This window comes from Somniosus microcephalus, chromosome 3 (assembly GCF_052327205.1).
Source record: "Somniosus microcephalus isolate GS21.2 chromosome 3, FLI_Smic_1.0, whole genome shotgun sequence".
NCBI lineage: Eukaryota > Metazoa > Chordata > Chondrichthyes > Squaliformes > Somniosidae > Somniosus > Somniosus microcephalus.
In genome coordinates, this window is record NC_140989.1 from 378914722 (window position 1) to 378940319 (window position 25598).

The window sequence follows — 25598 nt, forward strand, 5'->3', positions numbered from 1 at the left end:
CTGCACTGTCGGAGGGGCAGTACTGAGGGAGTGCTGCACTGTCGGAGGGGCAATACTGAGGGAACGCTGCATTGTCGGAGGGACAGTACTGAGGGAGCGCTGCACTGTCGGAGGGGCAGTACTGAGGGAACGCTGCATTGTCGGAGGGACAGTACTGAGGGAGCGCTGCACTGTCGGAGGGGCAGTACTGAGGGAACGCTGCATTGTCGGAGGGACAGTACTGAGGGAGCGCTGCACTGTCGGAGGGACAGTACTGAGGGTGCGCTGCACTGTCGGAGCGGCAGTACTGAGGGAATGCTGCACTATCGGAGGGACAGTACTGAGGGTGCGCTGCACTGTCGGAGGGGCAGTACTGAGGGAATGCTGCACTATCGGAGGGGCAGGACTGAGGGAGCGCTGCACTGTCGGAGGGACAGTACTGAGGGAGTGCTGCACTGTCGGAGGGACAGTACTGAGGGAGCGCTGCACTGTCGGAGGGGCAGTACTGAGGGAGTGCTGCACTGTCAGAGGGGCAGTACTGAGGGAGTGCTGCACTGTCAGAGGTGCTGTCCTTTGGATGAGACGTTAAGCTGAAACCCCATCCTCTCGGGTGGATGTAAAAGATCCCACAGCAATATTCGAATAGCAGGGGCGTCCTCCCCGGAGTCCTGACCAATATTTATCCCTCAACCAACATTAAATAAAGGATAATTGGCCACTTATGTCATTTGGTATCTTCACGAGAGTCATTGAGCCGCCTCCTATTGGCTGCTGTGATTCACAACTGGTGATTATTTCTTTAACGCTGCAGCTAATGGGAGGCGGAGTCTGAGGGTGGGGTCAGAGGCCGAAGGTTGATGGTCAAAGGTCAGGAGCAGCACCTATTCCAAAATTCATTGATTTTATTTCTCTCCTAACAGGGAACTGATGCCTGAAGGAAGAGATGATCGATGGGAAACAGAGTCTGGTCAGGAGACAGTCATCACATTGGGTCCCAGTACTGACTGATCAGCCAATCAGAACATCTGTCTGACAGCGAACAGCTGGGGGAAAACAGCTGGAATCCCAACACCCGGCACATCTGCACCAACACTGGGAAAACAGCTGGAATCCCAACACCCGGCACATCTGCACCAACACTGGGAAAACAGCTGGAATCCCAACACCCGACAGATCTGCACCAACACTGGGAAAACAGCTGGAATCCCAACACCTGGAACATCTGCACGAACACTGGGAAAACAGCTGGAATCCCAACACCCAGCACATCTGCACCAACACTGGGAAAACAGCTGGAATCCCAACACCTGGAACATCTGCGCACATTGCTCCATGTTACTGGAAGAACATCTGGAATCCTACCACCAGGAACAGGGATAAATAGCTGGAATTCTAACACCTGGCACATCTGCAGGCACCGAGATCACCGCTCTCTGTGTGGGGTCTAGTCGGAGCAGAGACCCCCTGAATCACCCCCAGACGTACCGAGATCACCGCTCTCTGTGCAGGGTACAGTCGGAGCAGAGACCCCCTGAATCACCCCCAGACATACCGAGATCACCGCTCTCTGTGTGGGGTCCAGTCGGAGGAGAGACCCCCTGAATCACCCCCAGACGGACCGAGATCACCGCTCTCTGTGCGGGGTCCAGTCGGAGCAGAGACCCCCTGAATCACCCCCAGACGGACCGAGATCACCGCTCTCTGTGCGGGGTCCAGTCGGAGCAGAGACCCCCTGAATCACCCCCAGTCGTACCGAGATCACCGCTCTCTGTGCGGGGTCCAGTTGGAGCAGAGACCCCCTGAATCACCCCCAGACAGACCGAGATCACCGCTCTCTGTGCGGGGTCCAGTCGGAGCAGAGACCCCCTGAATCACCTCCAGACGGACCGAGATCACCGCTGTCTGTGTGGGGTCCAGTCGGAGCGATGCGTCTGTCCGGTTTGTTGCCCCTTCAGGCCCTTTGGGTGGCCCTGTCTCTCGCCGCTCAGCACTTCCCGTCCTGGGGTCACTACGACCTGTGTAAGACTCAGGTTCACTGGGACCAGGGGCTGAGTTGGGATTACATGGCCTGCCAGCCCGAGGCCGCCCTGCTCACCAGGTTCCTGAAGGTCAGGTTGGATCCCTCCGACAGTACGTGTGGAGAGACCCCCGAGATGTACTGCACGCTGGTGAGTAGAAGCCTTTCTGAGCCAGCCTCTGTTGTGTGTCGCGCTGTGAATGGACGCTCACTGAACGGCCTTTATCAAAGGGAATTCCATCCAATCTCCTACATTTGCTTCATTAACAGAGGCATCGAGTCCAAAAGCAAGCGAGTTATGGTGAACCTTTATAAATCACTGGGGTGGCCCGAGCTGGAGTATTGTGGCCAATTCTGGGCACCACACTTTAGGAAGGGTGTCAAGGCCTTGGAGAGGGTGCAGAGGAGATTTACTAGAATGGTGCCGGGGATGAGGGACTGCAGTTATGTGGAAAAAAAATAGGAAAATAAACAGGAGCAGGAGTAGGCCATTCGGCCCTTCGAGCCTGCTCCGCCATTCAATATGATCATGGCTGATCCTCTATCTCAATACCATATACCCGCTCTCTCCCCATACCCCTTGATGCCTTTTGTGTCTAGAAATCTATCTATCTCCTTCTTAAATATATTCAGTGACTTGGCCTCCACAGCCTTCTGTGGTAGAGAATTCCACAGGTTCACCACCCCCGAGTGAAGAAATGTCTCCACATCTCAGTCCTAAATGTCCTACCCCGTATCCTGAGACTGTGACCCCTCGTTCTCGACCCCCCCCAGCCAGGGGAAAGATCCTCCCTGCATCCAGTCTGTCTAGCCCGGTCAGAATTTTATACGTTTCAATGAGACCCCCTCTCACTCTTCTAAACTCTCATGAATACAGGCCTATTCGACCCAATCTCTCCTCATACGACAGTCATGCCATCCCAGGAATCAGTCTGGTGAACCTTCGCTGCACTCCCTCTATGGCAAGTATATCCTTTCTTAGGTAAGGAGACCAAAACTGCACACAGTACTCCAGGTGTGGTCTCACCAAGGCCCTGTACAACTGTAGTAAGACATCCTTGCTCCTGTACTCAAATCCTCTTGCAATGAAGGCCAACGTACCATTTGCCTTCCTAACTGCTTGCTGCACCTGCATGTTTGCTTTCAGTGACTGGTGTTCAAGGACACCCAGGTCTCTTTGTACATCAACATTTCCCAATCTATCACCATTTAAATAATACTCTGCCTTTCTGTTTTTCCTACCGAAGTGGATAACTTCACATTTATCCACGTTATGCTGCATCTGCCATGTATTTGCCCACTCACTCAACTTGTCTAAATCGCCTTGAAGCCACTTTGCATCCTCCTCACAACTCACAGTCCCACCTAGTTTTGTGTCATCAGCAAACTTGGAAATATTACATTTGGTTCCCTCATCCAAATCATTGATATATACAGGTAGACTACCCTTTATCCGAACTTCCGAAAATCGAAACCCTCTAAAAACCGAAGGTTTTTTCGTTCAGCGTAAGTCCAGCGTAAGTCGTGCGCACGCCCCCCCGCGGACCCCCCCACGGACCCCCGCCGGCCCCGACCCCCGCGGACCCCCGCCGGCCCCGACCCCCGCCGACCCCCCCGCCTGCCCCGACCCCCGCGGACCCCCCCCCCGCGGACCCCCGCCGGCCCCGACCCCCGCCGACCACCCCCCGCCGACCCCCGCCGACTTACGCTGAGCGTCAGCGTAAGTCGTGCGCACGACCCCCCGCCGACCCCACCGCGGACCCCCTCTGACCCCGACCATAAGTCGGCGGGGGTCGGGGTCGGCAGGGGTCCGCGGGGGGGTCGGCACCGACGGGGATCGGCGGGGGTCGGGGCCAGCGGGGGGTCGGCGGGGGTCGGGGCCGGCGGGGGTCGGGGCCGGCGGGGGTCCGCGGGGGGGTCGGCGGGGGTCGGGGCGCGGGGGTGTCCGCGGGGGTCGGGGCCGGCGGGGGTCCGCGGGGGGGTCGGCGTGGGGTCGTGCGCACGACCCCCCGCCGACCCACTTTCCGAAATCCGAAATTCTCCGAAAACCGAAACACGGCTGGTCCCGAGGTTTTCGGATAAAGGATAGTCTACCTGTATTGTGAATAGCTGGGGCCCAAGCACTGATCCCTGCGGCACCCCACTAGTCACCGCCTGCCACCCTGAAAAAGACCCATTTATTCCTACTCTCTGTTTCCCGTCTGTTAACCAATTTTCAATCCATGCCAGTATATTACCCCCAATCCCATGTGCTTTAATTTTGCACACTAACCTCTTATGTGGGACTTTATCAAAGGCCTTCTGAAAGTTCAAATACACCACATCCACTGGTTCTCCCTTATCTATTCTACCAGTTACATCCTCAAAAAGCCTCCCCAGGCCCATGTGTAGAGGTTTGATCCGAGACCTGTCTGTGAATCAAGCTCTCTATACCCAGCTGAGCCGCAGTAGCCGGGAATTGGGCTTTTCAGTTGGATTAACAGTACTGGGTGTTACGTATATTTTAGTGGCTGGAGAAGCTGGGGTTGTTCACCTTAGAGCAGAGAAGGTTAAGGGGAGATTCAATGGAGGTGTTTAAAATCATGAAGGGTTTTGATCGAGTAAATAAGGAGAAACTGTTTCCAGTGGCAGGAGGGTCGGTAACCAGAGGACACAGAGTGAAGGGAATTGGCAAAAGAACCAGAGGGGAGATGAGGAGAATGTTTTTACAGCGAGTTGTTGTGATCTGGAATGCGCTGCCTGAAAGGGCGGTGGAAGCAGATTCAATAGTAACTTTCAAAAGGGAATTGGAGAAATACTTGGAGGGAAATATTAGCAGGGCTGTGGGGAAAGAGCAGGGAGTGGGACTAATTGGAGAGCTCTTTCAAAGAGCCGGCACAGGCACGGTGGGCCAAATGGCCTCCTCCTGTGCTGTCTGATTCTCTGATTCTATTTAAGTTTTTGAACAAATCTTTAAACAAACGTCAACTATCTGGGCCCAACCAGAGCAGAGTTTGGAGTCGGACTATTCTCTGTTCTGGATTATTACCTTGGGGGAGTTTTTAAAATTCATTCTCGGGGTGTGGGCATCGTTGGCAAGGCCGGCATTTATTGTCCATCCTTAGTTATACATTGAGGAGGAGGAGGTCCTTCTTCTAGAACCGAAGGTGATATTAGGACAGGTGACCAAAAGCTTAGTCAAACTGGTAGGTATAAGGAAGGTCTTAGAGGAGGAGAGAGGCGGAGAGGTTTAGGGAGGGAATTCCAGAGCTGAAGGCACGGCCGTAAATGGTGGGGTGAAGGGAGTGGGGGATGGACAAGAGGCCAGAATTGGAGGAGGCAGAGATCTCGGAGGGTTGCAGGGCTGGAGAAGATTACAGAGATAGGGAGGGTCGAGGCCATGGAGGGATTTGAATAAAATTGTGCGAATTTTAACATCGAGGTGTTGCAGACCGGGAGCCAATGGAGGTCAGTGAGACTGTGAGGAGATGTAACACTGTCCAATATCTCCAGTGGGGAATATGTCCAATTGTGTCTGAACCCTGTCCAATATCTCCAGTGGGGAATATGTCCAATTGTGTCTCTGAACCCTGTCCAATATCTCCAGTGGGGAATATGTCCAATTGTGTCTGAACCTTGTCCAATATCTCCAGTGGGGAATATGTCCAATTGTGTCTCTGAACCCTGTCCAATATCTCCAGTGGGGAATATGTCCAATTGTGTCTGAACCCTGTCCAATATCTCCAGTGGGGAATATGTCCAATTGTGTCTGAACTCTGTCCAATATCTCCAGTGGGGAATATGTCCAATTGTGTCTGAACCCTGTCCAATATCTCCAGTGGGGAATATGTTCAATTGTGTCTCTGAACTCTGTCCAATATCTCCAGTGGGGAATATGTCCAATTGTGTCTGAACCCTGTCCAATATCTCCAGTGGGGAATATGTTCAATTGTGTCTCTGAACCCTGTCCAATACCTCTAGTGGGGAATATGTCCAATTGTGTCTCTGTACCCTGTCCAATATCTCCAGTGGGGAATATGTCCAATTGTGTCTGAACCCTGTCCAATATCTCCAGTGGGGAATATGTTCAATTGTGTCTCTGAACTCTGTCCAATATCTCCAGTGGGGAATATGTTCAATTGTGTCTGAACCCTTTCCAATATCTCCAGTGGGGAATATGTCCAATTGTGTTTCTGAACCCTGTCCAATATCTCCAGTGGGGAATATGTCCAATTGTGTGTCTGAACCCTGTCCAATATCTCCAGTGGGGAATATGTCCCATTGTGTGTCTGAACCCTGTCCAATATCTGCAGTGGGGAATATGTCCAATTGTGTCTCTGAACCCTGTCCAATATCTCCAGTGGGGAATATGTCCCATTGTGTGTCTGAACCCTGTCCAATATCTCCAGTGGGGAATATGTCCAATTGTGTGTCTGAATCCTGTCCAATATCTCCAGTGGGGAATATGTCCCATTGTGTCTCTGAACCCTGTCCAATATCTCCAGTGGGGAATATGTCCAATTGTGTCTCTGAACCCTGTCCAATATCTCCAGTGGGGAATATGTCCAATTGTGTGTCTGAACCCTGTCCAATATCTCCAGTGGGGAATATGTCCAATTGTGTCTCTGAACCCTGCCCAATATCTCCAGTGGGGAATATGTCCAATTGTGTCTCTGAACCCTGTCCAATATCTCCAGTGGGGAATATGTCCAATTGTGTCTCTGAACCCTGTCCAATATCTCCAGTGGGGAATATGTTCAATTGTGTCTCTGAACTCTGTCCAATATCTCCAGTGGGGAATATGTCCAATTGTTTTCCTGGCCACTGATGTTTATAATGTTCAGTCTCTCTGGGGCTGCTGGGAGACTTTACATTTCCTGAGGATCCGATTTAGCCCAAAAGACACCAGACTGGATCCCAATTAGTGTTGCTGTAATCGCACCGTGCCTGACAATCTGATCTGAGCGGGTTTCAGTCCGATACAAACTGTTCTGCAATGAAGTCATTGAGATGTAAATTCAGGACTGTTTCTAAATATTAATTATCCTCTCGTTGAGTTAATCATCTCCTCAGGATAACTGGTTCCTACATCATTGCTGGAGGCAAATCTCCTGATTTAATAATCAGCCATATGTTTCGCCAATAATTGAAAATGTATAATTTATTGCAGAACATGCAGTTTATCAGAGGGAATTATTCTCCAGCTCAATTAGTAATCTGTTACACAAATACGAGGAGTGTTTGAGGTGAATCTTGCAGCAGGTCCACATTGCACTGTGGGAGCTGTGTGTGAAACACTGCCCGGACCCAGTGAGACCAGACTCGGTGTCACTGTGTCAGTTTCACCTCTTCAGGACGTGGGCTGTGGCTCAGTGGGCAGCACTCTCCCCTCTGAGTCAGAATGTTGTGGGTTCAATTTCCCCTCCAGAGACTGGAGCACTAAACCTAGGCTGACACATTGGTGCAGTATTGAGGGAGCGCTGCACTGTCGGAGGGACAGTGCTGAGGGAGCGCTGCACTGTCGGAGGGACAGTACTGAGGGAGCGCTGCACTGTCGGAGGGACAGTACTGAGGGAGCGCTGCACTGTTGGAGGGGCAGTACTGAGGGAGTGCTGCACTGTCGGAGGGACAGTACTGAGGGAGCGCTGCACTGTCGGAGGGGCAGTACTGAGGGAGCGCTGCACTGTCAGAGGGGCAGTACTGAGGGAGCGCTGCACTGTCGGAGGGACAGTACTGAGGGAGCGCTGCACTGTCGGAGGGGCAGTACTGAGGGAGCGCTGCACTGTCGGAGGGACAGTACTGAGGGAGCGCTGCACTGTCGGAGGGGCAGTACTGAGGGAGCGCTGCACTGTTGGAGGGGCAGCACTGAGGGAGTGCTGCACTGTCGGAGGGGCAGTACTGAGGGAGTGCTGCACTGTTGGAGGGGCAGTACTGAGGGAGTGCCACTGTATCAGAGGGGCAGTACTGAGGGAGTGCTGCACTGTCGGAGGGGCAGTACTGAGGGAGTGCTGCACTGTCGGGGGGCAGTACTGAGGGAGTGCTGCACTGTCGGAGGGGCAGTACTGAGGGAGTGCTGCACTGTTGGAGGGGCAGTACTGAGGGAGTGCTGCACTGTCGGAGGGGCAGTACTGAGGGAGTGCTGCACTGTTGGAGGGGCAGTACTGAGGGAGTGCAGCACTGTCGGAGGGGCAGTACTGAGGGAGCGCTGCACTGTCGGAGGGGCAGTACTGAGGGAGTGCTGCACTGTCGGGGGGCAGTACTGAGGGAGTGCTGCACTGTCGGAGGGGCAGTACTGAGAGAGTGCTGCACTGTCGGAGGGGCAGTACTGAGAGAGTGCTGCACTGTTGGAGGGGCAGTACTGAGAGAGTGCTGCAGTGTCAGAGGGGCAGTACTGAGGGAGCGCTGCACTGTCGGAGGGGCAGTACTGAGGGAGCACTGCCGGAGGTGCTGTCTCTTGGATGAGACATTAAAGCGAGGTCCCATCTGCTCTTTACGGTGGATAAGAAAGATCTCATGGAACTATTTCAAAGAAGTGCAGGGGAGTTATCCCCAGTGTCCTGAGGCCAATATTTAACTCTCAACCAAAGCAATAAATCAGATTATCTGGTCATTATCTGATTGCTGTTTGTGGGAGCTTGCTGTGCACAAATTGTCTGCCGTGTTTCCCACATTTCAGCAGTGACCACACTTCATTGTCTGTAAACACTTTGGGACGTCCTGAGGTGGTGACGGGTGCTCTAGAAATGCAAGTTCTTTCTTTCTTCAAAGGATTAAGTACGTTTCAAATGTGTCACTGTTGTAATGTAGAAAACAGCAATGTGATCGGGACCAGATCATCTCCTTTAGTGATGTTGGTTGAGGATCATTATTGGCTCCCTGTCGCCATATTGGGGCTTAGTAGGCCGGTTAGCGCCTGGAAAACACGATCGAATTTATCGGCCTTTATCTCGTAGTTTGCATGTTTGAATATGGAACAGTTTTTTCCACGTGTACTCGCTCCTTCTTTCCCAATCTGTTCCGTCTCCTGAACTTCTGTTCTCTGATTCTGTATTCACTGTGAGTGGGTGAGTGAGACGGAAAGACTCCAGGGTGAGAATGTATTCAGACTGTGACTGTAAACTTGGTGCAAAGACATTAATTCCTGCTCAGAATCTGTAGATTTTAAACTTCTCATCCTTGTGTTCAAATTCCTCCATGTCCTCGCCCTCCCTCTCTCTCTAACTTCCTCCAGTCCTACAACCCTCCCTCTCTCTGTAAACTCCTCCAGCCTCTACAACCCTCCCTATCTCTGTAACTTCCTCCAGCCCTACAACCCTCCCTCTCTCTGTAACCTCCTCCAGCCCTACAACCCTCCCTCTCTCTGTAACCTCCTCCAGCCCTACCATCCTCCCTCTCTCTGTAACCTCCTCCAGCCCTACAACCCTCCCTCTCTCTGTAACCTCCTCCAGCCTCTACAACCCTCCCTCTCTCTGTAACCTCCTCCAGCCCTACAACCCTCCCTCTCTCTGTAACCTCCTCCAGCCCTACAACCCTTCCTCTCTCTGTAACCTCCTCCAGCCCTACAACCCTCCCTATCTCTGTAACCTCCTCCAGCCCTACAACCCTCCCTCTCTCTGTAACTTCCTCCAGCCCTACAACCCTCCCTATCTCTGTAACCTCCTCCAGCCCTACAACCCTCCCTCTCTCTGTAACCTCCTCCAGCCCTACAACCCTCCCTCTCTCTGTAACCTCCTCCAGCCCTACCATCCTCCCTATCTCTGTAACCTCCTCCAGCCCTACAACCCTCCCTCTCTCTGTAACCTCCTCCAGCCTCTACAACCCTCCCTCTCTCTGTAACCTCCTCCAGCCCTACAACCCTTCCTCTCTCTGTAACCTCCTCCAGCCCTACAACCCTCCCTCTGTAACTTCCTCCAGCCCCACAACCCTCCCTATCTCTGTAACCTCCTCCAGCCCTACAACCCTCTGAGATCTCTGCGCTCCTCCAATTCTGGCCGCTTGTCCATCCCCGATTTTAATCGCTCCACCATTGGCGGCCGTGCCTTCAGCTGCCTGGGCCCTAAGCTCTGGAATTCCCTCCCTAAACCTCTCCGCCTCTCTCTCCTCCTTTAAGATGCTCCTTAAAACCTCCCTCTTTGACCCAGCCTTTGGTCACCTGTCCTAATATCTCCTCATGTGTCTCGGGGTCAGTTTGTCTGATTTACGCTCCTGTGAAGCACCTTGGGATTTTTCACTGTGTTAAAGGCGCTATATAAATGCAGGTTGTTATTGCGGCGATGTGATGTGCCGGGATACGGTGGTGCAGGGATTCTGTTCCCGGACTAATAATCCTGAGAACGTGAGTCCAAATCCCACCATGGGGCAGTTTGAAAAATTGAAATAAAATCTGGGATCAGAGACCATGAATCTGTCGGATTGTTGTAAAAACCCAACTGGTTCACAATGTCCTTTAGGGAAGGAAACCTGCCGTCCTTACCCGGGCTGGGCCGATATGTGACTCCAGTCGGTGAGGACAGGGCCCTTTAATACGGGTCCAGGTTTTTAAATCTCTGCTGTTTTATCTTTAGCTGTGAGCTGTAAAATCAGACTGAACAAAGGTCCAGTGATGGGCGAGTTTCTCTGAAGTGTGGGAGCGAGGTCAGAGTTCAGACAATGCGCCCTATTTATATAAAAAGGCCGCGGCTTCACAGAGTCTGACTCGGATTCTCTGCTCCACTTCCCTCAATATCACTCATTTTACCAAAGTCTCTCGGCAGCAGCATGTCGGGGAATGAGACCAGCCTGGTTATAGCTCACACAGGGACAGGAGGAGGCCATTCAGCCCCTCCAGCCTGTTCCACCATTCATAGGAACACAGGGACAGGAGGAGGCCATTCAGCCCCTCCAGCCTGTTCCACCATTCATTGGAACACAGGGACAGGAGGAGGCCATTCAGCCCCTCCAGCCTGTTCCACCATTCATAGGGACACAGGGACAGGAGGAGGCCATTCAGCCCCTCCAGCCTGTTCCACCATTCATAGGGACACAGGGACAGGAGGAGGCCATTCAGCCTCTCCAGCCTGTTCTACCATTCATAGGGACACAGGGGCAGGAGGAGGCCATTCAGCCCCTCCAGCCTGTTCCATCATTCATAGGAACACAGGGACAGGAAGAGGCCATTCAGCCCCTCCAGCCTGTTCCACCATTCATAGGAACACAGGGACAGGAGGAGGCCAGTCAGCCCCTCCAGCCTGTTCTGCTATTTAATCAGACCATGGCTGATCTGTATCTCCACTCTATTTACCCGCCTTGTCTCCATAACCATTGATACCCTTACCCAACAATAATCTCTCAATCTCAGTCTCCTACGACTCCAATTGACCCCCAGCCTCATGATCAATATTTCAGGGTGTCCAGGACATGAGGCTCACTGACTATTGACCAGCTGATGCCGTGACCTTGGTTACTAATTACATCGCTCGCAATCTCTGCCCGGACAGTCTTTGAATAATTGATGTAAAGTTTGTATTCCAGAGAACAAAGCATCAGAGAATCAGACAGCACAGGAGGAGGCCATTCGGCCCATCGTGCCTGTGCCGGCTCTTTGAAAGAGCTCTCCAATTAGTCCCACTCCCTGCTCTTTCCCCAGAGCCCTGCAAATCTTTCCCCGTCAAGTATTTCTCCAATTCCCTTTTGAAAGTTATTATTGAATCTGCTTCCACCGCCCTTTCAGGCAGCACATTCCAGATCACAACAACCCGCTGCGTAAAAAAAACACTCCTCATCTCCCCTCTGGTTCTTTTGCCAATTCCCTTCACTCTGTGTCCTCTGGTTACCGACCCTCCTGCCACTGGAAACAGTTGCTCCTTATTTACACTATCAATACTCCGCATTATTTTGAACATCTCGATTAAGTCTCCCCTTAATCTTCTCTGCTCGAAGGAGAACAATCGCAGCTTCTCCAGTCTCTCCACATAACTGAAGTCCCTCATCCCCTGGCACCATTCTAGTAAATCTCCTCTGCACCCTCTCCAAGGCCTTGACATCCTTCCTAAAGTGTGGTGCCCAGAATTGGACAAAATACTCCAGCTGGGGCCTCACCAGTGATTTATAAAGATTTAGCATAACTTCCTTGCTTTTGTACACAGTATTGAAGAACTGTACACGGTATTCTCTGAACCGTACACCGTATTTGAAGTGTGGTTGCCCCAATGATTTACAAAGTGACTGGATTACCTCACTATTTCGCCCCCTTTATATTCAGTCACTGTCCATCAGTTTGAAGGAGGATGTGGTTAACCAGAAATCCTTGTCTCAGTGAATTCACTACATGTGTTGTGAGCTTCGCTCGAACTGTGGAATTAAAGGGAGGATCATCACTACTTCTGTAGAAACACAGTCTGAGCCTCGCTCGGCTAAAAGTCTGACAGCCAATTATTTCTGAATCCGAGCACTAATTATGAAATCCCAGTGGGTCGTGACAGCTGGTGAATGTTAACGTGGAGTTTCTGCTTCTCAACTTTAAAATAAAGACTCGCATTTCTGTAGCACCTTTCATGACCTCACGATGTCCCGTGGAGTGTTTGATGGAGCAGTGTAGAGGGTGCTTTACTTTGTATCTAACCCGTGCTGTACCCGCCCTGGGAGTGTTTGATAGGACAGTGTAGAGGGAGCTTTACTCTGTATCTAACCCGTGCTGTACCTGCCCTGGGAGTGTTTGATGGGACAGTGTAGAGGGAGCTTTACTCTGCATCTAACTCGTGCTGTGCCTGCCCTGGGAATGTTTGATGGGACAGTGTAGAGGGAGCTTTGCTCTGTATCTAACCTGTGCTGTACCTGCCCTGGGAGTGTTTGATGGGACAGTGTAGAGGGAGCTTTACTCTGTATCTAACCTGTGCTGTGCCTGCCCTGGGAGTGTTTGATGGGACAGTGTAGATGTGCTGTTGTTTGCTGAGAGCTGCCAGACTTGCATTAATGGTGTCCTTGGATTAATTCCTGAACTGACCCGTCCTACACAGAGAGCTGATGAAGGATGTGAGGTCGCAGGTTCACCATTAGTGGGACACTGGGAGATGGAGCTGAGATTTTGCCGCAGTGTTGGATTGAGATGAACATCATGTTTCGCTCGTTCCTCCAATACCCGAGATTTCCAGCAGGAATTCCAGAATGTTCTCCATCATGTTACAAACGTTATCATTTACAAATTGATCTTTTCACAAGGTGTTGCATGTGCTGTTCAGAAACCCATTAACAGTCTAACATTTGAGGCATTTCCCAGGTATCTGACTCCAGGATATACTTGGGTCTCCTCACAGATGTTGTGAGTTTGAACTGATTCTAAGCTGGTGCCTGGGGATTGTGTCTGATACTCTGGGGATTCTGAACATCTGTATCTGCTCCTCCGCCAGCTGTTCACAGAATCTCACAGCACAGCAAGAGGCCATTCGGCCCATCGTGCCTGTGCCGGCTCTTTGAAAGAGCTCCAATTAGTCCCACTCCCCGGGGTTATGGGGAGCGGGCAGGGAATTGGACATGAGTCCAGGTTCGGATCGGTCATGGCCCTGTGGGTGGCGGAGCGGGCCCAGGGGCCGTGTAGCCTGGTCCTGCTCATACTTCTTGTGTTCTAATTCTGTGTTAGATTTCAGGAGATGGTTCTATTCACAGGGATTAGTGGAGACCTCGGGAACAGGCTGCCAGCTAGGAGTCCTTCAAGAGTAAATTGGGCCTGTTCCTGGCTGGGGTGGAGATCATCTTTTACAGAAGGTAAGTACTGCAGGAAATACAGGGACAGAGTGATCTCCTGGATGAGTTTCGATCGCCTAGATGGGTCGGAGAGGAATTCCCCAGATTTTTTCTCCCAAAATGGCCATTGGGTTTTTATCTGGTTTTTCGCCTCTCCCGGGAGATCACATAGGTTCGGATGGGATGGAGAGTGATAGTAGATTTGAGGTTAGGATCAGATCAGCCATGATCTTATTGAATGGCGGAGCAGGCTCGAGGGGCCGATTGGCCTACTCCTGCTCCTATTTCTTATGTTCTTTCCCCAGAGCCCTGCAATTTATCCTTTTCAAGTATATTCTTCCCTGTTTTAAGGGAGTTTAGTTTAAGCAGGTTCGAACAGCAGACGGGATCTCAGTCTGAACGAGCCAAACATTCGCTCTGTAATATCACAGCCCGTTCTATTGGGTCTGGGACTAAACCTTTAATACTCAGACTGAAAACCCAGAGCTTGGGAGAGGCGACAGTAAGTGGATTAAACCTGAGGCCATAGACTTTATCCCCATTAATCCTCTCCCTGACCAATATCTCACTCACTGCCCACTGTCCCCAGTAAACCGGCTGCACATTAAACTTCACCAGTCTCTTTATTCCTGGATCAGAGCTCCCTCACTGCGCTGTTCCCTCTGCCAATGTTCTGCTCACTTTAGCAGCTCAGAGAGGAGAATGTTTGAAGAACGATTTACTGTTGTTGTGGCGATGACTGACTGACCCCTGACCCTGTCACCAGTGGATGGGTTTTACTATCGAGCAGTTTGAATGATGAGGAGTCTCGGTTCCGTCTCCTGTTATTCTCTGTTTCCCATTCTCTGTATTGCCCAGGCGCAGATTTCATTATAAACACAGATAGAGACAGACAGGCAAGGTCGAGGGTTCAAGTCCCGCTCCACAGACTTGAGCACAAAATCCAGGCCGACACTCCCAGTGCAGTACTGAGGGAGCGCTGCACTGTCGGAGGGGCAGTACCGAGGGAGTGCTGCACTGTCGGAGGATCAGTACTGAGGCAACGCTGCACAGTCGGAGGGGCAGTACTGAGGGAGCGCTGCACTGTCGGAGGGACAGTACTGAGGGAGCGTTGCACTGTCGGAGGGGCAGTACTGAGGGAGTGCTGCCCTGCCCGAGGAGCAGTACTGAGGGAGCACTGCACTGTCGGAGGGGCAATACCGAGGGAGCGCTGCACTGTCGGAGGGGCAGTACTGAGGGAACGCTGAACTGTCGGAGAGGCAGTACTGACGGTGCGCTGCACTGTCAGAGGGGTAGTACTGAGGGAGCGCTGCACTGTTGGAGTGCCAGTACTGAGGGAGTGCTGCCCTGTCCGAGAGGCAGTACTGAGTGAGCGCTGCATTGTCGGAGGGGCAGTACTGAGTGAGCGCTGCACTGTCGGAGGGGCAGTACTGAGGGAACGCTGCACTGTCGGAGAGGCAGTACTGAGGGAGCGCTGCACTGTCGGAGGGGCAGTACTGAGGGAGTGCTGCACTGTTGGAGGGGCAGTACTGAGGGAGCACTGCACTGTCGGAAAGGCAGTACTGAGGGAGTGCTGCACTGTCGGAGAGGCAGTACTGAGGGAACACTGCACTGTCGCAGGGACAGTATTGAGGGAAAGCTGCACTGTCGGAGAGGCAGTACTGAGGGAGTACTGCACTGTCAGGGGGGCAGTACTGAGGGGGTGCTGCACTGTCGGAGGGGCAGTAATGAGGGAATTCCACATTTTCGGAGGTGCTGTCTTTTTGGATAAGACGTTAAACCGAGGCCCCGCCTGTGCTTTAAGCTGGATGTATAAGATCCCATGGCACTATATCGAAGTAGAGTAGGGGGGTTCGCCCCGGTGTCCTGGGGCCAATATTTATTCCTCAACCAACATCACTAAACAGATGATCTGCTCATTATCACATTGCTGTTTGTGGGAGCTTGCTGTGCGCTAATTGGCTACCGTGTTTCCCACATTACAACAGTGACCACACTTCAAAAAGTACTTCATTGGCTGTGAAGCTCTTTAGGACGTCCTGAGACGGTGAAAGGTGCTGCAGAAATCAGTCTCTCTCTCTCTTTCCTCTTTCCTGCCTTTATCTCTCTCTTTGTCAAGGTTGGTGTCACGGGGCCGTGTAGATACGGGGCCGTGCTGTCCGGGCGAGGCTGGTTCTGGACCCAAGTGCAGACAGACGAGGCGAGAAGCAGCTATGCAGTCTTAAATAACAGTACTTTACTAGAATCACACAGGTAAACAGTTACAAACATAGGAGCCCTAGACAAGCTACCACATAGGCAAATGGCGAGTCAAGATAGGAAATCAAGACAAGCTACCGTGAGGCAACCAGCTTGTCCAGACTGAGCTCAAGACAAGCTACCCCAGGGCATCCGGCTTGTCAAGATAGGAACTCAAGACAAGCTACCGTGAGGTAACCGGCTTGTCAAGACTGAGCTCGAGACAAGCTGCCACAGGGCAACCGGCTTGTCAAGATAGGAACTCAAGACAAGCTACCGTGAGGTAACCGGCTTGTCAAGACTGAGCTCGAGACAAGCTGCCACAGGGCAACCGGCTTGTCCAAACTGAGCACCTTATCAAGACTGAGCAACTTGTCAGCACCTTGTCAAGACCGAGAACAAAGGGAAAAACCACAGAACTTAATACAAGCAAAACATAACACAGATATTTTCTTTCCTCACATTCTCTTTCTTTCTGTCTCTCTCTCTTTCTCCTCCGTCTCTCTCTCTCTTTCCCTCTCTCTCTTTCTCCTCCGTCTCTCTCTCTCTTTCCCTCCTCTCTCTCTCTTTCTCCTCCGTCTCTCTCTCTCTTTTCCTCCTCTCTCTTTCTCCTCAGTCTCTCTCTCTCCTTCCCTCTCTCTCTTTCTCCTCCGTCTCTCTCTCTCTTTCCCTCCTCTCTCTCTCTTTCTCCTCCGTCTCTCTCTCTCTCTCTCTCTCTCTCTCTCTCTCTTTCTCCTCCGTCTCTCTCTCTCTTTCCCTCTCTCTTTCTCCTCCCTCTCTCTCTCTTTCTCCCTCCTCTCTCTTTCTCCTCCGTCTCTCTCTCTCTCCCTCCTCTCTCTTTCTCCTCCGTCTCTCTCTCTCTCCCTCTCTCTCTCTTTCTCCTCCGTCTCTCTCTCTCCCTCCTCTCTCTTTCTCCTCCGTCTCTCTCTCCCTCTCTCTCTCTTTCTCCTCCGTCTCTCTCTCTCTCTCCCTCCTCTCTCTTTCTCCTCCGTCTCTCTCTCTCTCTCTCCTCTCTCTTTCTCTCTCTCTCCCTCCTCTCTCTTTCTCCTCCCTCTCTCTCTCTCCCTCCTCTCTCTTTCTCCTCCCTCTCTCTCTCTCTCCCGCCTCTCTCTTTCTCCTCTGTCTCTCTCTCTCTCTCCCTCTCTCTCTCTCTTTCTCCTCCGTCTCTCTCTCTCTCTCCCTCCTCTCTCTTTCTCCTCCGTCTCTCTCTCTCTCTCCCTCCTCTCTCTTTCTCCTCCGTCTCTCTCTCTCTCTCCCTCCTCTCTCTTTCTCCCTCTCCCTCCCTCCTCCTCCTTCCACATTGCCTGGGCTCATTCACCAGAAACACCCTTTGTCTTTTGTTGATGGAGTTCAGTTCTCGCTGTGAGCTCCTATTTTATTTTCCACGCCCAGTAACCTGCTCACTGATGGAGCTGAAATGAGCCTGGGATTAAAGTGATTGTTTAAATCTGGTTTCACAGACAGTCCGTGGGTTCCCTGAACACCTGCTCACAGCCCTGAGTCTCAGTGAGGCTGGGGCTCTGGGGAGGTTAGTTTGGGGCGAAGGCCCTTTATTGGAGACCTTTCATTAGAAGGAGGTCACCCATTGGGGACGGAGGGTTTAAAATTGGAAGCTCAGTGTTTAATGAAAGATGACTGTGGTCTAGAAGGACCGATCGACACAGGGCCCTGTCAATAATGTGGGCCGACACCACTGCTTGTTGAAGATGGGCTGGAGATTCTCATTCTTTCACCAGTCTGGTTTCCGTTCTCTGAAACCTCCCTCTGGTCTTCTCATTACTGAAATGCTTCCACACAAACACCAGGTGCAGAGTTCTGGGTTTCATTAACTCGAACAAACATTCATTCCTGCCAGCTCACACTCTCTGTAATTAAATTCCAACGTGTAGAATCCCATCGAGCTCCCTGGCAAGATGTTGACTTAAAACCGCCGTTCCTTTATTCAATTCACTCTGGGGATGTGGGCGTCGCTGGCAAGGCCGGCATTTATTGCCCATCCCCAGTTATCCTGAGAAGGTGGGGGTGGGCCTTCTCCCTGACCCACTGCGGGCCGTGGGGAGATGGACCTTCTCCTTGACCCACTGTGGGCCGTGGGGAGATGGACCTTCTCCCTGACCCACTGCGGGCCGTGGGGAGATGGACCATCTCCCTGACCCACTGCGGGCCGTGGGGAGATGGACCTTCTCCCTGACCCGCTGTGGGCCGTGGGGAGATGGACCTTCTCCCTGACCCACTGCGGGCCGTGGGGAGATGGACCATCTCCCTGACCCACTGCGGGCCGTGGGGAGATGGACCTTCTCCCTGACCCACTGCGGGCTGTGGGGAGATGGACCTTCTCCCTGACCCACTGCGGGCCGTGGGGAGATGGACCTTCTCTGACCCACTGTGGGCCGTGGGGAGATGGACCTTCTCCCTGTCCCCCTGCGGGCCGTGGGGAGATGGACCTTCTCCCTGACCCACTGTGGACCGTGGGGAGATGGACCTTCTCCCTGACCCACTGCGGGCCATGGGGAGATGGACCTTCTCCCTGACCCACTGCGGGCCGTGGGGAGATGGACCTTCTCACTGACCCACTGCAGACCGTGGGGGCGGGCCTTCTCCCTGACCCACTGCGGGCCATGGGGAGATGGACCTTCTCACTGACCCACTGCGGGCCGTGGGGAGATGGACCTTCTCCCTGACCCACTGCGGGCCGTGGGGAGATGGACCTGCTCCCTGACCTACTGCGGGCCGCGGGGAGATGGACCTTCTCACTGACCCACTGCGGGCCGTGGGGAGATGGACCTTCTCCCTGACCCACTGCGGGCCGTGGGGAGATGGACCTTCTCCCTGAACTACTGCGGGCCGTGGGGAGATGCTCCTTCTCCCTGACCCACTGCGGGCCGTGGGGAGATGGACCTTCTCCCTGACCCACTGCGGGCCGTGGGGAGATGGACCTTCTCACTGACCCACTGCGGGCCGTGGGGAGATGGACCTTCTCCCTGACCCACTGCGGGCCGTGGGGAGATGGACCTTCTCCCTGACCCACTGTGGGCCGTGGGGAGATGGACCTTCTCCCTGACCCACTGCGGGCCGTGGGGAGATGGACCTTCTCCCTCACCCACTGTGGGCCGTGGGGAGATGGACCTTCTCCCTGACCCACTGCAGGCCGTGGGGAGATGGACCTTCTCCCTGACCCACTGCGGTCCGTGGGGTGGTGGACCTTCTCCCTGACCCACTGCGGGCTGTGGGGAGATGGACCTTCTCCCTGACCCACTGCGGGCCGTGGGGAGATGGACCTTCTCCCTGACCCACTGCGGGCCGTGGGGAGGTGGACCTTCTCCCTGACCCACTGCGGGCCATGGGGAGGTGGACCTTCTACCTGACCCAGTGCGGGCTGTGGTGAGATGGACCCTCTCCCTGACCCACTGCGGGCTGTGGGGAGATGGACCTTCTCACTGACCCACTGCGGGCCGTGGGGAAATGGACCTTCTATCTGACCCACTGTGGGCCATGGGGAGATGGACTTTCTCCCTGACCCACTGCGGGCCGTGGGAAGATGGACCTTCTCCCTGACCCACTGCGGGCCGTGGGGAGATGGACCTTCTCCCTGACCCACTGCGAGCCGTGGGAAGATGGACCTTCTCGCTGACCCACTGCGGGCCGTGGGGAGGTGGACCTTCTCCCTGACCCACTGCGGGCCGTGGGGAGATGGACCTTCTCACTGACCCACTGCGGGCCGTGGGGAGATGGACCTTCTCCTGACCCACTGAGGGCCGTGGGGAGATGGACCTTCTCCCTGACCCACTGTGGGCCTTGGGAGAGACGGACCTTCTCCCTGACCCACTCTGGGCCGTGGGGAGATGGACTTTCTCCCTGACTCGCTGTGGGCCGTGGGTAGATGGACCTTCTCACTGACCCACTGCGGGCCGTGGGGAGATGGACCTTCTCCCTGATCCACTGCAGGCCATGGGGAGATGGACCTTCTCCCTGACCCACTGCTGGCTGTGGGGAGATGGACCTTCTCACTGACCCACTGCGGGCCATGGGGAGGTGGACCTTCTCCCTGACCCACTGCGAGCCGTGGGAAGATGGACCTTCTCCCTGACCCACTGCGGGCCGTGGGGAGGCGGACCTTCTCCCTGACCCACTGCGGGCCGTGGGGAGATGGACCTTCTCACTGACCCACTGCGGGCCGTGGGGAGATGGACCTTCTCCTGACCCACTGAGGGCCGTGGGGAGATGGACCTTCTCCCTGACCCACTGTGGGCCTTGGGAGAGACGGACCTTCTCCCTGACCCACTGTGGGCCGTGGGGAGATGGACTTTCTCCCTGACTGGCTGTGGGCCGTGGGTAGATGGACCTTCTCACTGACCCACTGCTGGCTGTGGGGAGATGGACCTTCTCACTGACCCACTGCGGGCCATGGGGAGGTGGACCTTCTCCCTGACCCACTGTGAGCCGTGGGGAGATGGAACTTCTCCCTGACCCACTGTGGGCCATGGGGAGATGGACCTTCTCCCTGACCCACTGTGGGCCGTGGGGAGATGGACCTTCTCACTGACCCACTATGGGCCGTGGGGAGATGGACCCTCTCCCTTGACCCACTGTGGGCCGTGGGGAGATGGACCTTCTCACTGACCCACTGTGGGCCGTGGGGAGATGGATCTTCTCACTGACCCACTGTGGGCTGTGGGGAGATGGACCTTCTCACTGACCCACTGTGGGCCGTGGGGAGATGGACCTTCTCCCTTGACCCACTGTGGGCCGTGGGGAGATGGACCTTCTCACTGACCCACTGCGGACCCTGGGGAGATGGACCTTCTCACTGACCCACTGTGGGCCGTGGGGAGATGGACCTTCTCCCTGACCCACTGCGGGCCGTGGGGAGATGGACCTTCTCACTGACCCAATGCGGGCTGTGGGGAGATGGACCTTCTCCCTGACCCACTGCGGGCCGTGGGGAGATGGACCTTCTCACTGACCCACTGCAGGCCGTGGGGAGATGGACCTTCTCCCTGACCCACTGTGGGCCGTGGGGAGATGGACCTTCTCACTGACCCACTGCGGGCCGTGGGGAGATGGACCTTCTCCCTGACCCACTGTGGGCCGTGGGGAGATGGACCTTCTCCCTGACCCACTGCGGGCCGTGGGGAGATGGACCTTCTCCCTGACTCACTGTGGACCGTGGGGAGATGGACCTTCTCCCTGACCCACTGCGGGCCGTGGGGAGATGGACCTTCTATAAGTTGATGAGTGAAGGTTGAATTGAGATCAGTTCCCCTGGTGTTGGTGTCTGAGGGAACGATTCATTGCCAATAGTCTGACTGCAACAGAACATTAAAATAAGGCAAAGAAGATCGAAAAACCCTCTAAATTATCCTTTTTATTCACTTCCCGAGCTGTATTGATGATGTAAACCAATCATCACCAAAAATAGTTGAGTTTGTGATAAAAGTTAGAGATCCGTCATAATTCTGAGCAGGATTTCCATTTGCTGTTGGGGTTTTGTCAATGAGTTGGTGTAAAAGTCTCGGGTTTGGAGCTGATTTATTGTCTCTTTAACCCTCAGACAGTATCGAGTATCGGGGTGAATCTCTGACCCGTTTTACCATCTCGCTGCCTCTGTCCTGTCGGGATTCCGGGAGAATCTTTCGGCTCAGCACTGGCCCATTAAATGCTGCTCATTTTATTCTTGGCCCAATCATTAACCTCCAAACTGAGCAACTCTGCTCGAAAATTAACTCTAACAAAGGGCCTGATCACTCGGTGATGGGAAGTGACAGGAATCGGCGGGATTGTACTTTCTGGAGCCACTAACTTCTGTGCTCAATAATACACTAATGAACATCATTAACCAGGGGACTGAACTGTGCTGATAGCGAGTGGTTTAGTTAGTGAGAACGACAGGCTCTTAGTCACACGACACAGTGTAAACCCAAGATAGCAACACTTAAAGCCGGCAAATCAATGTCAAGGGGTGAGTGGATTTGGAGAAGTAACAATGATTCATAAGATGCTCCGTTTACACTCCAGTGTCTCAGGAGCAGTTTCTGTAATATATGATCCTTCTATTGAAATATTTTCCCTTCCCGCGTTGATGCAGCCACACACAGCAGGAGCCTGTTGTGTCTCTCTCTCCTTGGGCTGTCTGGTGATGTTTCGTTCCTGTTTCAACAACAACTTGCATTTATATAGCGCCTTTAACATAGTAAATCCCCCCAAGGCGCTTCACAGGAGCGTGAATCAGACACACCGGGTCACATAAGGAGATATTAGGACAGGTGACCAAAAGCTTGGTCAAAGAGGGAGGTTTTCAGGAGCATCTTAAAGGAGGAGAGAGAGGTAGAGAATCAGAGAGGTTTAGGGAGGGAATTCCAGAGCTTAGGGCCCAGGCAGCTGAAGGCACGGCCGCCAATGGTGGAGCGATTAAAATTGGGGATGGACAGGAGGTCAGAATTGGAGGAGCGCAGAGATCTCAGAGGGTTGTGGGGCTGGAGGAGGTTACAGAGATAGGGAGGGGCGAGACCATGGAGGGATTTGAACACAAGGATGAGAATTTTAAAATCAAGGCGTTGCTGGACTGTCAGTCAATGTAGATCAGTGAGCACAGGGGTGATGGGTGAACGGGACTGGGTGTGAGTTAGGTCACGGGGCAGTGAGCACAGGGGTGAGGGGTGAACATGATTTGGTGTGAGTTAGGACACGGGGCAGTGTGCACAGGGAGTGATGGGTGAACAGGACTGGGTGTGAGTTAGGACACGGGGCAGTGAGCACAGGGGTGAGGGGTGAACATGATTTGGTGTGAGTTAGGACACGGGGCAGTGTGCACAGGGAGTGATGGGTGAACGGGACTGGGTGTGAGTTAGGACACGGGACAATGAGCACAGGGGTGAGGGGTGAACGGGACTTGGTGTGAGTTAGGACACGGGGCAGTGTGCACAGGGGTGAGGGGTGAACGGGACTTGGTGTGAGTTAGGACACGGGGCAGTGAGCACAGGGGGTGAGGGGTGAACGGGACTTGGTGTGAGTTAGGACACGGGGCAGTGAGCACAGGGGTGAGGGGTGAGCGGAACTGGGTGTTAGTTAGGACACGGGGCAGTGAGCACAGGGGTGATGGGTGAACGGGACTGGGTGTTAGTTAGGACACGGGGCAGTGAGCACAGGGGGTGATGGGTGAACGGGACTGGGTGTGAGTTAGGACACGGGGCAGTGAGCACAGGGGGTGATGGGTGAATGGGACTGGGTGTGAGTTAGGACACGGGGCAGTGAGCACAGGGGGTGATGGGTGAACGGGACTTGGTGCGAGTTAGGACACGGGGCAGTGAGCACAGGGGGTGATGGGTGAACGGGACTTGGTGTGAGTTAGGACACGGGGCAGTGAGCACAGGGGGTGATGGGTGAACGGGACTTGGTGTGAGTTAGGACACGGGGCAGTGTGCACAGGGGTGAGGGGTGAACGGGACTCGGTGTGAGTTAGGACACGGGGCAGTGAGCACAGGGGGTGAGGGGTGAACGGGACTTGGTGTGAGTTAGGACACGGGGCAGTGAGCACAGTGGGTGATGGGTGAACGGGACTGGGTGTGAGTTAGGACACGGGGCAGTGAGCACAGGGGGTGAGGGGTGAACGGGACTTGGTGTGAGTTAGGACACGGGGCAGTGAGCACAGGGGGTGATGGGTGAACGGGACTGGGTGTGAGTTAGGACACGGGGCAGTGAGCACAGGGTTGAGGGGTGAACGGGACTTGGTATGAGTTAGGACACGGGGCAGTGAGCACAGGGGTGAGGGGTGAATGGGACTTGGTGTGAGTTAGGACACGGGGCAGTGAGCACAGGGGTGAGGGGTGAACGGGACTGGGTGTGAGTTAGGACACGGGGCAGTGAGCACAGGGGTGAGGGGTGAACGGGACTGGGTGTGAGTTAGGACACGGGGCAGTGAGCACAGAGGGTGATGGGTGAACGGGACTTGGTGTGAGTTAGGACACGGGGCAGTGAGCACAGAGGGTGATGGGTGAACGGGACTTGGTGTGAGTTAGGACACGGGGCAGTGAGCACAGGGGTGAGGGGTGAACGGGACTGGATGTTCGTTAGGACACGGGGCAGCAGAGTTTTGGATGAGTTGAGGTTTAGGGAGGGTGGAAGGTGAGAGGCCGGCCAGGAGAGGTTGGAATAGTCGAGTCTGGAGGGGACACAGGCGCGGATTGGGGCGGTGGAACAGTAAACAAGAAATCTTGTGGAGAAATGTGTGGTGGTTAGGGATTGAGAATCAGAGAGAGCTGCAGCGAATGGTGGAGTGAGACACTCTCTCCGTCTCTCACTTCACTCCTGCTGTGGGTTCACACTGAACTCCCAGCAGCGATTGTCCTGGAGATTCCTCACCGTTTACACAGCGTCCTTTCATAGAACCGTCAGTTGTAGCGCTGGGGCACGGTGCTGTTAATGATGTACCGGGGACACGGCGATTCAGGAGCACTTAACATCTGTACCGTTCAATGATTCATTCATACTTTACACAGCTTTAGGATTCTGTTACTAATGGTCACTCCATTCGATCTACATAGAGAACTAAAAATAACCTATTCCAATATGTGGCTTTAGTCACTGCCTTTAGTCGATGCTGTGACAATTGTCGATTCATTCATCTCTATTATCTCTGTATATTGCCACGCTCTCCATCTTTATCACCCATTAGTTTTATTGATTGCTGCAACAGCCACTTTCTGGAGATTCCGGTCTAACGGGCGAGCTGTCTGATCATTTGGAAAATGATGTAGAATCATAGAATCAAAGAAAGTAACAACATGGAAGGAGGCCATTCAGCCCATCGTGTCCACACTGGCCAACAAAGAGCTATCCAGCCTAATCCCACTTCCCAGCTCTTGGTCCGTAGCCCTTCAGGTTAGAACATCCCAAGTGCACATCCAAGTACTTTTTAAATGTGGTTAGGGTTCCTGCCTCTACCACCCTTTCAGGCAGTGAGTTCCAGAGTGCGAGTCATCAAAGAGTGCTGTGAGTTTGGGTAAGTGTGAGAGTTCTTTAATTGTTATTTCTCTTTAAATCATTCTTGATAAGATTACTTAAGCAGTTTAAGTAAAGGGGAAAAGTTAAGTATTTGGGATTCTGTTGTTTTAAGAAGAGTAAAACAAGGTTACACTGCAGTAGGAGTAAATTGGCACAGGAGGCAGTGAAAATCAGTTTTCTAACCAATCAGCAGGGGTGACTCATTTGGCTGTAAACAAACAAACAGTATAAAAAGACCAGTCCTAGTGCGAGCAAGCACTGAGTGCGAGTCATCAAAGAGTGCTCTGAGTTTGGGTAAGTGTGAGTTAGGGTAAGTGGGGTGTTAGGTGCTCTTTTCAAACTTTAACTCTGTGGGTTGTAGTTAATAAGGCCTTTCTGGTGCAGAGTGACTGTTGGTAAACCATTTAACTGGTGTAACTAGAGGGATTGATTTAATTTAAATCCAATTAATTAAAGGGGATACTAGCATCTAAAATCGGGCAGAGGGTGTCCATAACTAACAATAAAAATTTAATTAATTACATAGAATGGAGCAGGTGATGTGCTACTGTTGCGAGATGTGGGAGCCGGCTCACGGTGATTACGTCTGTGACAAGTGTCTGCTGCTACAGGAACTCCAGCTCCGTGTTGATGAGCTGGAGTCTGAGCTTCAGACACTGCGACACAT

At 53.4% G+C, this 25598-nt stretch overlaps 1 protein-coding gene across 3 annotated transcripts in view; it reads left to right on the plus strand.

Moving 5' to 3' along the window:
* Positions 1 to 850: 850 nt before the first annotated feature.
* LOC147122462 (netrin-G1-like) overlaps positions 851 to 25598 on the plus strand; it is a 76392-nt gene continuing 51644 nt past the window's right edge. For 2 of the 3 annotated variants that reach the window (XM_085983622.1, XM_085983621.1), the window contains exon 1: positions 851 to 2147. In XM_085983622.1, the coding sequence (XP_085839748.1) occupies positions 1905 to 2147 (243 nt within the window). In that variant the 5' untranslated portion in view covers positions 851 to 1904. The remainder of the gene's footprint in view (positions 2148 to 25598) is intronic. The other variant, XM_085983620.1, reaches the window with a different exon arrangement.